This window comes from Armigeres subalbatus, chromosome 2 (assembly GCF_024139115.2).
Source record: "Armigeres subalbatus isolate Guangzhou_Male chromosome 2, GZ_Asu_2, whole genome shotgun sequence".
In the NCBI taxonomy this organism is placed as follows: domain Eukaryota; kingdom Metazoa; phylum Arthropoda; class Insecta; order Diptera; family Culicidae; genus Armigeres; species Armigeres subalbatus.
This window is the reverse complement of record NC_085140.1, coordinates 13,353,541-13,365,542: the sequence shown is the minus strand read 5'-3', so window position 1 is coordinate 13,365,542 and position 12,002 is coordinate 13,353,541. Positions and strand designations below refer to the sequence as shown.

The 12,002-nt window shown below is 38.1% G+C and overlaps 1 protein-coding gene across 5 annotated transcripts in view; it reads right to left on the bottom strand.

Moving 5' to 3' along the window:
* Positions 1-244: 244 nt before the first annotated feature.
* LOC134217767 (uncharacterized) overlaps positions 245-12,002 on the bottom strand; it is a 566,229-nt gene continuing 554,471 nt past the window's right edge. For all 5 annotated transcript variants that reach the window (XM_062696573.1, XM_062696572.1, XM_062696576.1 and 2 more), the window contains one exon: positions 245-2,877. In XM_062696573.1, the coding sequence (XP_062552557.1) occupies positions 2,791-2,877 (87 nt within the window). In that variant the 3' untranslated portion in view covers positions 245-2,790. The remainder of the gene's footprint in view (positions 2,878-12,002) is intronic.

Sequence of the window (12,002 nt, the reverse complement as noted above, 5' to 3'; positions counted from 1 at the left end):
ATCTCACCGGGGTTTGACTTTTTTTTGTAACGTAAATAATACATTCCATTTTTTTTGTTTTGCAAATGACTTCTACACTATGTAATTGGATCCCTAAATTATTAAAAACATTAATTAGAGTTTAAATTTAACGGATTGTTTTGAAGAAATATCGATTTTTAAAAAGGTGTGGCATCTCACCCGGATTTACCCTATCTGTAATTTGGATTTCGGTAGTCTTAGATGAAATACAAATACATTATAATTTGGTTTTATTTTATACTTTTAATTTATTACGCGAGCGCTCAAACAAAAAATCTCATTTTCCAGTGTTATAACTTTAACTTTAATTGTAACTAGCAGAAAGTTAATTCATGAGCTTTGTGTTCCCATTGATGGTTTGCATGGTTTGATATCTCACAATGGGTTTTTCTGTTGGTCGTTACTAAAAGCAAATATATATCAGCAATACCGACAACTGTCCACAGTATAGAAACACATATCCTCGCACCATGTGCTACTGCTACAGCAATGTAATTATTTTACTGCGCAGATACAGTCATGATGTTTGGTTGTGAATCTAAATATTTTGAATATTTGAATCATGAATTAAAATGTGAAAAATAATAACTGCGTTGGGAAATTGTTGCATTGTTTTTTTTGTTATATTTCCGTTGCGTATCGAGCTTTTGAAGTGTGGAGGGTAAACGGGAATTCAAATTGGGGCGCGTTTTTTTTGTGACCATTCAGCTCGTCGATGGCATTTAGTATGCTATTATTTGTGCTACATTTTGATCAGTTAAATCTGTAGACAGGAAAAACAATTTGTAAAATTCATCAATATTCGAGTAGGATTGTTGGGCTGGCTCGGGCTGCCTTTTTTCATTGCCACATCCGATCAGTGCGGTTGGATTTCGAGGTTCTCTGGTGTGGGACAAAGTCGCGAACAAAAAAGTCGACCAGAATCAGCGCTCTGTGCGACCGAATACTGCAAATGAAAATTTAAAATATTTCATAATCCCCTCTGGTGACACAAAACGTCAGTGAGGTACGGTTGGTTGAGTGCGTGTGGATATGAGATAACTTGTGTCTCTTTTACTTATGCATGTTTTCCAGTGTGTCAAGTGGCGGTTGGGCACGTGGTTATTTATTATTGGGCCGTTGGTTGTAGGGCCTTTTTCCTGTTGAGCATTCGATGAACAGGATAGATATGTTATTTTCAATTAATGGTTTGTTGATTTTGAAAGACCCTTTACCTACCAGTCATCCATTTGCGGGTCACCGCGATAAAATGTAAATTAATTACTGCGATGATTCTCCTCATAAATAATGTCCGCCGGAAGTGGGGTATTCCAGCTTCCCTCCGATGCTTCCAGAAACTATAGAAGTTCATAGAAATTAATCAACAGAATCGAATTTTATAAAACGTAATGTACTTCCGCAGTGTAATTACATCTGACAGACATCACATGGACATGCTTTATAGCCGTTGTACGATTCCTTGGAATTATTTCACGTGAAAAGTCTCACATTGTGATAAATTATTAAACGTGAGGAATACCTCATAAAATATTAAATTTTTGGCACGGCATCCATCGCGTTCGAGGGCATGAATGTTTAAAATAATTATTTTTTGTCACCCGCATGCTTGTTGTTATCATCAGAATCCTGGCCAGCTACTGGCCCGGTTGGAATTCTTTTGTTGCTGCTCGGCAGCTGGCAGTAGCTGACCTCTCGGCACTTTTGCTATTTTTGACAGCTCCAGCTGCGAACTGGCAGAGAGCGTCTGGTGTGAAATTTAACCCGTATTTTTTGTGTGCTCATCATGCAAAGAACCCTTTCGATGCTCCAATAACAGCGAGTTATGAATAAATAAATGAAATATAACCCCTCATTGTTTTATGTTTTCGCTCGACTGTACACTTCGCCCTTCCATGGTATTTGAACGGGGAGCCGCAGGGCTGTACGCCGGACCTCTTCTTAATTAAATAGCGTTGATGATGTCGGTTGGCTTGGTCCTGCAGGCGAGAAGTGCGGTCTACAGCCCTGATTGGTAGGCTCATTGGCAATTCTCACTCCCTTAGCAGCGCTTTCATATTTATCACTAAAAACTCATTATCAATTGCACATTTGATTAATAATTGCTTTTAACACTTGTGTTTCTCATTTAACAGCTCTTTTTTGCTGTGCTCTACTCTGCCTTGTTGCTATATTTCCTCCTGTTGTTCCATTAATTTATCATAAATATAATTGCTTTTACGCTTTTGTCGCTTTCACTGCTGTTTGCTAATTTCTATTAGTAATTAAAAATAATTAAGCGTTAGGTGTGAGTAGATACTGAAAATGAGAGAAAGTAAATCATTTTTAATCATTAGCTGATTTTTGCAGTAACAAAAAAATCCGCGTGAACATAAAATACAATCACACTTTTTATCATTCTTAACAAATATACGTTGAATAAATAGTTTAAAATTTGTTTCAATCCTAAGCCGCTTAGTTTCGTGTATGTTGCATGGTTCGTTTAAATAAGGTTAGTTGGAGTAACTTCGTATTTACTGTTTGTGTTTGATTGCTTGATATTTATATGTTTGTAATTGGTAACTGTGTAACAAGAATCTAATCGTGAATTAAAGAATGGTTAGCGCCTTATGCTTGCTTTGTTGTGTTGTTGTTCATTAAAAAATCTATCTAAGTAAACTTAGCAGGTCGAACCATTCTAGTTCATTCTATAATGTTGAAGTTCTGTTGTTGAGTGTTCACTGCACTAGGATTGCGAATTTCTGCTCTATCCGTGTGTTGCTTGTGTAGTTTTTACGAGTGGTGTTGAGTGCCAGGTGGTGCTCGGTAGCCTGGATAGGTTGCGTTGAGTGCGTTTTTCGCAAAGAAGTCGGAGTAATCCTGCAACAAGAAACATAAAAACACAAACATTAAACATGTTATAGACATTCGAAAAAGTAGTAACAAAGTAGGTATGTCTAAGAGAAAAAATAATTTAAAATAAAACTTCAAAAATTACATTTCTGCCGGTATTTTCATATCAGTCTCATACTAGTTTTCGCATACTGAGATAAAATCCCATGAAGTTCCAAAACGTATTTTTCATGTAAAACATTTAACAAACATAACTTCAATCATTTATTGTTCAATGAATTACCGTGAAATGATTTAGGTGCATGACATTTTGAATATTGTAACTTCTTCCCTATTTTCTTCAAGGGCTCTATGTTCCAACTACAATTTGGCCTGCTTTCTAACTTAACAATTCAACGTATCAATTGAAGGCATTTCCATAATGGAATAGGACAATACAGGACAATACTAGCTCGCTTTGTGCCACATAAAGAAATACTAATAAAAAGCTCTAAATAATGTTCTATTTGTGGAGCCACCAACGCTGGATGAGGTGAAGAAGGCTCTGAATGAGCTGAAAAACAGTAAAGCTGCTGGGAAAGACGAGACTACGGACGTTATCCAAAAAATATGGGAGTTTGAAGAACTTTCTACTGGCTTGTTGGATGGCCTCATATGCCCGATCTATGAGAAAGGGCACAGACTAGAGCAGGCCTATCCAACCTTTTCAAACCACGGGCCAATTTTCAGAATCAACACCTGCTGGCGGGCCAGAAAATATTCGTTACTTTCATCATTTGTACATTTACATTTTTACATGTTTCAAAGTAATCAATGTTATTTGTTTTTCATTTTTCCAGGATGGAGAAAAACTAAACTCGATTCCATTGTGTTCAAACATTGATGTTTATGTTCGTTTTTACATAACAGGTCTTTGGTAAAAAATAGTGGGAATCATGGAATTGTTGGCTACTCTGCAATACCCAACGCTTATTATTTTCGTAATCGGTGTCCGAAATTCGTTTTTCACGGCTCTCATTCTTGAAAAGAGCTGGTTTACACAGATATGTGCTTCCGAAGAGTGAAAATATCTTATGAGAGATGCTTCTATCTGAAATTTAGATTTGAGCTCGTCGTTGCATTGGAGGTTAATAATCTTTATTCGAAACATTTTAATTACATTATTCATATCAGCAAACGGTGTTGAAAAGAATGGAAACATGTTCAAGTCATTGAGAATGTTTGGTGATATCTACTAGAAAGGCTAAGTCACTCACTCATTAACCCTTATGCGGCCAACAAAAAAAACACACGTGGATGGCCGACAGGGTACCCGTGTTCCACTAAATTGAAATTCTCATAACTTCAACAATTTTCAACCGATTTCGATAATTTTGACAGTTTTGGAAACAGAAACTCATATACTTTTGCTAATTGTCAAGGTTTACAGCTTATGCCCATGGTTATTCAAGAAATCTTTGAAGTAAGGCTTAAGAGTCTACATGCGTAACCAAAGGCCATTCAACCAGTTTCAAATATGCTACAAGCTCTTTGCGCTTCTTAGAATTGAAGGTGTTCACAGTATATGCTTCGGGTAATGCAAAAATCCCTGAAATGAGGTCTTAGTCATCCGAGAAAACTCTGGAGTAAAGCCTAAAGATCTACTCGCGTTACCAAAGGCCTATAATGCAAATTCAAATACGGTACATGCTCTTCGTGGTACTTAGCATAGAATGCGTTCACAGTATATGTTCCGAGTCATCCAAGAAATCTCTGGAGTAAGGCCTTAAGGTCTACACTCGTAACCATGGGTCTATGGACTTGTCTCAAAAGTGGTACATGCTCTTTGCGCATCTTGAAATCAAATGTGATCACTACATATGTTCTGCGCTATCGAAGAAATCTCTCGGATAAGTCCTCTGGCGCCTTCATTGCATATGTTCATGGTCATCCAAGAAAACCTTGGAAAAGGCCTTCAAAAGGTCTACACGCGTAACCAGAGATCTTTTGGATTGTTTCAAAAGTGGTGCATGCCCTTTGTGGTACATAGAAAAGAGCGTTTTCATTGCATATGTTGATGGTCATCCAAGAAAATCCTGGAAAAGGCCTTAAGATCTACACGCGTAACCAGAGGTCTTTTAGATTGTTTCAAAACTGGTACATGCCCTTTGTGGTACATAGAATAGAACGCCTTTATTGCATATGTTCATGGTCATCCAAGAAAACCCTGGAAAAGGCCTTAAGATCTACACACGTAACCAAAGATCTCTCAGATTTTTTCAAAAGTGTTACATGCCCTTTGTGGTACATAGAATATATTGCGTCCATTACATAGGTTCATGGTCATCCAAGAAAACCCTGGAATAGGCCTTTAAATCTACATGGGTACCCAGAGATCTTTTGGCTTGTTTCAAAAGTGGTACATGCCCTTTGTGGTACATATAATAGAATACGTCCATTGCATATGTTTATGGTCTTCCAAGAAAATGCTAGAATAGGCCTCAGGATCTTCACACGTAACCAGATACCTTTCGGATTGTTTCAAAAGTGGCATATGCCCTTTGTGGTACATTGAATATACCGTTTTCATTGCATATGTTCATGGGTATCCAAGAGAACACTTGAACAATCAGCAAGAATTTCACGCGTAACCAGAGTTCTTTCGGCCGGTTGAATAGTTATACATGCCTTTTATTGTACGTAGAATAGAATGCACCCATTTTAAATGTTCATGGTCATCAAAGAAAATCCTGAAGTAAGGCATTAGGATCTACACCAGAGATATATCAGCCTGTCTTAAATTTGGTACATGTCTTTGGGGCCCATGAATAAAATGCGTTCATGGCATATGCTAATGGTCATCCTAGAAATTTATGGAGTAAGACTTCTAGGCTTACACGAATATCTAGAGGGTCTTTAAGGTCACTCCTTACGGAATCCAAGTTTCAAAGTGCTCGCGTTTTTGGGGCACACCACTCGATACGGAAGCAACGCACAACTGTCATTTTTATTATTTCACGCATGCTGCGACGCAGCAAAGCTAAATCAACAAAAAAAATACAGTTGTGCGCCGCCATGTATCGATTGGTGTGCCCCCGAAAACGCGAGCACTTTGAAAATTGGATTCCGTGAGGAGTGTCCTTAATCTAATTTTAATATGGTACATGGTCTTTGCGATATTAGCTTGTTTTTTCCCTCACGTTCTCGGCGTGAAGTTGTATCGTTCCAATTTATTAACATTTTGCATTTCCAAAGCATAGACAACTTCATATTAGTGCTATCAATGAAGTTTGTATACTACCTGGAACCAACAACAACAAGACAACAATAACTACTAGGAATGCTAATATATCAAGATGAGGCTTCACATCTTGTTTATTCTTCAATAACTGCCCAGAGCTAATGACAACAACTTGTACTACTTGAAATGCAAATATATACCAATAGCCTTCCGTTCGTGGGTTGATCTACAGATCATTCCTATATGGAGTTCATAGACTACCTAGTACCATGGCAAAAACAAAAACTACAGCGTACGTTCGATAACTGCAAGTCATTTAACTGCAATTCGATAGTTGCAACAGTTTTACAGTTATCGAGCCGCTAAACTTCAAACCGATGACAGACTCAATGACAGCTGCATTTAGACACATTTAGATGCACTTCTCTTGCATTTGACGTCGATTGACAACCGTTTGACGTCTAGAGTGCGTTGCAGTTATCGAACGGCATTCGATAACTGAAGTAAACATTTTGTCACTCCCAGATTTTGTCTACCCCTGATTTTGCCTAACCCGATTTTATCACGTTTTCGACCCAATTTGCCGCAAACAATAAAGATTTTCATGAAATAACTTTCACTGCCTGTAGCTTATTATGAATCATTTATGAGTACCTGTTAATAAGTTTGTAAGTCTCTTCGACAAAAAAAAATACGGATTCCATTCACGTATTTTGCCTTGCCTTCATTACGGAGCCCACGCCAATGAAAATAACTACTTAAAATACAAACATATACCAAGAAGGGGTCTCACAATTTGTTTATTTTCAAATAAGTGCCTCCATTAAGGAGGTTGATCCATCGACCTTGACTCTATTTCATAGACTACCTGGAGCTCAAGACAACAACAAGAACTACTTGGAATACAAACATATACCAAGATGGGGTCACAAAACTTGTTTATTCTTCGATAACTGCCTCCATTACGGAGATTGATCTACAGAACTTCGGTGGGGTTTGATCCCACGAAACCAGTACGCTAGACAGGTGTTTTCCCTACTAAGCTACGAAGGACTTTCGTCGTCCTCCGCATCTTAGCGGGTACTGATGAAACCAAATTCACAGCACCGGGCATGTAGCCGAACTCTCGTAATATATTCTCAGAACTAACTCTCTCATATATGTTTTTGTATAATGCCAACCACGTAGAATGAGTATTTAGTATTATCTGGCTCCTATCACTTGCTTCATCACCAACGGCGCTCGATGAAGTAGGGTTGTGTGAGATTGTGCCAGTTGGTCGTCAGATCCCAACCCGACCACATAAGCGAAGAGAGATCGCCTTTCGAGTTCAGTACATTCAAAGTTAATTGCCTATGTTCCGGGTATTGGGCCACCCGGAGTGGAAATTAATTACTATGTCTGAAACTCGATTATGCATATGCACAACATGTGATAGATTAGGTTCGGAAAAGGTATTGGAGGAAAACCGCTACCTTCCGTCCCTCCCAGTTGTTCTTCAATAACTGCATCCGTTACGGAGGTTGATCCACCGACCTTGACTCTATGGAGTTCGTAGACTACCTGGAGTCCTCGACAACAACAAGAACTACTTGGAATACTCACATATACCAAGAAGGGGTCACGCAACATGTTTATTCTTCGATAACTGCCTCCGTTACGGAGATAGATCCGAAGATCTTGAGTGTATGGAGTTCGTAGACTACCTGGAACTCACGACAACAACAAGAACTACATGAAAAACAAACATATACCAAGAAGGGGTCACACAACTTGTTTATTTTTCAATAACTGCCTCCATTACGGAGATCGATCCACCGACCTTGAATCTATGGAGTTCGTAGACTACCTGGAGCCAACGACAACAACAAGAACTACTTGGAATACAAACATATATCAAGAAGGGGTCACAAAACTTGTTTATTCTTCAAACGCTGCCTCCGTTACCGAGGTCGATCCCCAGACCTTGACTCTATGGAGTTCGTAGACTACCTGGAGTCTTCGACAACAACAAGAACTACTTGGAGTACACACATATACCAAGAAGGGGTCACAACTTGTTTATTCATCGATAACTGCCTCCATTACGGAGATTGTTCCGAAGACCTTGACTATGTGGAGTTCGTAGACTATCCGGAACTCACGACAACAACAAGAACTGCATGAAAAACAAACATATGTCAAGAAGGGGTCACAAAACATGTTTATTCTTCAATAACTGCCTCCATTACGGAGGTTGATCCACCGACCTTGAATCTATGAAGTTCGTAGATTACCTAGAGCCCGCGACAACAACCCGAACTACTTGGAATACAAACATATGCCAAGAAGGGGTCACACAACTTGTTTATTCTTCTATAACTCATTACAGAGATTGATTCGAAGACCTTGACTGTGTGGAGTTCATAGACTACCTGGAACTCACGACAACAACAAGAATTACATGAAAAACAGATATATATATATATATATATATATATATATATATATATATATATATATATATATATATATATCAAGAAGGGGTCACACAGCTTGTTTATTCTTCATTAACTGCCTCCATTACGGAGGTTGATCCACATACCTTGAATTTATGGAGTTTGTAGACTACCTGGAACCAATGACAACAACAAGAATTACTTGGAATACAAACAAATACCAAGAAGGAGTCACACAACTTGTTTATTCTTCAATAACTGCCTCCGTTGCTGAGGTTGATCCACAGATCTTGACTCTATGGAGTTCGTAGACTACCTGGAGCCAACGACAACAACAAGAACTACATGAAAAACAGATATATATCAAGAAGGGGTCACACAGCTTGTTTATTCTTCAATAACTGCCTCCGTTACTGAGGTTGATCCACAGATCTTGACTCTATGGAGTTCGTAGACTACCTGGAGCCCACGACAACAACAAGAACTACTTTGAATACAAACATATACCAAAAAGGGGTCACGCAACTGGTTTATTCTTCGTTGACTGCCTCCATTACGGAGATTGATCCGAAGACCTTGGCTGTATGGAGTTTGTAGACTACTTGGAATCAATGACAGCAACAAGAACTACTTGGAATGCAAACATGTTTTAAGAAAAGGTCATTGGATGACCCGGAACATATACTGTGAATTCGTTTTTGAATTTACACGATAGATCTTTGTTTACGTTAGCAGACCATAAGATCTTATTCCAGAGATTTTTTGGATGACTTAGGCCTTACTCCAGGGGTTTTTGGAGACCCAGAATATATACTGGGAAAACTGGGTATGCTGAGAAGCGCAATGAGCATTGAAGATATTAGAAACTGGTTGATAGTCCTTCGGTTACGTGTAGACTCTCAAGCCTTACTTCAAAGATTTCTTGTATAACCATAGACAAAAGCTGTAAACCTTAACAATTGGCAAAAAGTATATGAGTTTCTGTTTCCAAAACTATCAAAATTATCTAAATCGGTTGCAAAATTATTAAAGTTATGAAAATATCAATTTAGGGGAACACGGGTACTCTGTCGGCCATCCACGTGGTAAAAAAAATCAGATGCCCCTCCCCACGTCCCTCCTCACTGTATCAACGTGATTTTCTCACAGATGCTACATTTTATGGAGTTCTTAGATGTCACCGAGTTTCAGCTTTCAGCTATAAAAATTCATTGAAATATCACCACTTGAATTTGAAAAAGGAACACGGGTACCCCGTCGGCCGCATAAGGGTTAAGGATTATTTAGCTCGAGCATTAGTTTTCCTTTATCTTGTAAAAATTGTGCGACGAGAAAAAGAAATCTCAAGCATGGTACCACGGCTCAGTCAATGAACTTCCCAATAATCCAGTAAATTTCTGTATTCTGCTTCCATTACTGTCAACATCATTAGGAATTGGTGATGACTAAGCTCCTTCAGGACAGTTTCCGGTAGTCATTCCACTCATCATTGGATAAGATAAGGATAGTTACATCTGTCATGTATTTCACATCTATATTTTCATCGATTGCGAGTGAGTAGAATCTTAAGCAGAATGCTTTTTCACGTAAAGTAGTTTTCAAATCTTCTGTGGGAACTTCACCATGTTCCGCGACAAACTAATACTACAGAAGAAGGCTTTTTGAAGAAGGCTTTTTCGTTAGCAGATATGCATTGCTTGACAAATTCACCCTGGCATGGTTTCATCCGTTTCTTAAAATCAAGAAGTCAGTTTTGAAACGTTTTCGTTGATGGGTGGACGCGACACTAACTACTAGGGTGCCAATGAAAATGACATTTTCGAATTTCAAAAAACGACATTGCTCACAAGTTTCATTACCCCAAAATATGACTCCATGCAAAATTTGAGCTCAATCGGACATGGTTAGTAGACCTCTTCATGTTTTCAAAAAGTATCAAAAATTCAATCGGTCAACCCAGAATCACAATTCTTATGCTAAAATAAGTCTCCTGTCAAATTTTCAGCTAATTCGGATAAAATTTCGAGGTGGCTCAAGTCGATTTAGTGTTTTTAGGATTTTTTTAATTTTGGAAAAAATCTAACATGAGATATAAACGTCAAAAACTATCGCAACAACCTCTATACGGGAGCTATTGGTGTCCTCTACAAGTCTTGTGAACATTGCGATTCGTTCCGTTCACGTTTTGTCCATTTTTTCCAATTTCGTTTATTTGGTAGGCTCAGGCGTGTATAACACTTTACGGAGCCACGTTTCTTTGAGATATGTACAATCGACATAATCTTATTATTAAATTAGTAAGAGAGGGAAATAAGCCAACGTACTCGTGGTGACTCGAGGTTAGGTTTACAATGTTTAAGGATGGACGGGGATTAGGATTCGGGAATCAGGGAATCATCATAATCAAGGAATTTCAGCAGCTCATCCGGTCATTTGGCGTCGGGGACGATGTGGTGTGTCGTCGTGCTCGAAGAATGGTTCGAATGGGAGCATCTTCCGGACGGCCAGAGCTACGGCGCTCTACGGGACAGACAGACAGAGACAAAACAAAAAAAACTTTGAAGAAAAGAAAAAAAACAAAAGTATTAGACTTTTATGTCAGAGGAACAAAGAAAACTATAAATGGCTTGCAATACGTTTTGTCCATGTTAAAGTGATTTTTAAACTTTTAAGTGCATAAAAATACTGTTTCCCCCAAAAGTCGTTGTTCTACAAAATTCTTGAGTTTATGACAAATGATTGTTAATTTATTATATTATTATTCCTCTTTTTTCCCTGGAAATTTGAGTAATATAATTGCCCATGTGCAATTTACCGTTAAATTCTTAAAAATCAGAAGCTGAACATTTGTCATGAATTTGCACGTTAGGATTTCTTCAAGCAAGTTGTTCGTTAGTTGTTGTTGGTTAGGGGTGCTTAAAATTCATCAAAGTTTTGACACTTTTACCCATGAAAATTTTTCCAGCGCGGGGGGGGGGTGGTCTTATGGTGTCAAAGGGAAAGTCGAAAATCGAATTTTTGTTTTTGATGCCACTTGACTTAAAAAATCATGAAACGTTAAGATCTGATATTAATATTAAAAAAAAGAACAAAAATCGATTTCTCAGAACATTTTTGGGACTTTGGGACAGATGATGAAAAGTTTTTTCATCGAATTTTAACATCGGACGATGGTACATGGACGATTATGGCGAAAACAATTTTTTATCGATTTTAAGAAGCGGGCGTTACGCAAACATTTCCTAAACCCTAAAATATGCCCCTATGCTAAATTTGAGCTCCATCGGACATGATTTAGGAGTGCTCAAAATCTTGCTAACAAAATTTTGAATTTTTTGTAACTTTGAAAATTGTTGAGATCAGATTTATGGTGAAAATTATCAGATTGTTAGGCAATGTTTATTACACTGAGGTTTATTAAGATAATTATTTTGAGCTTTTTAGTGGAATGTCTTCACGTGTCATAAGACGAGGTGGTACAATCCCATTGAATT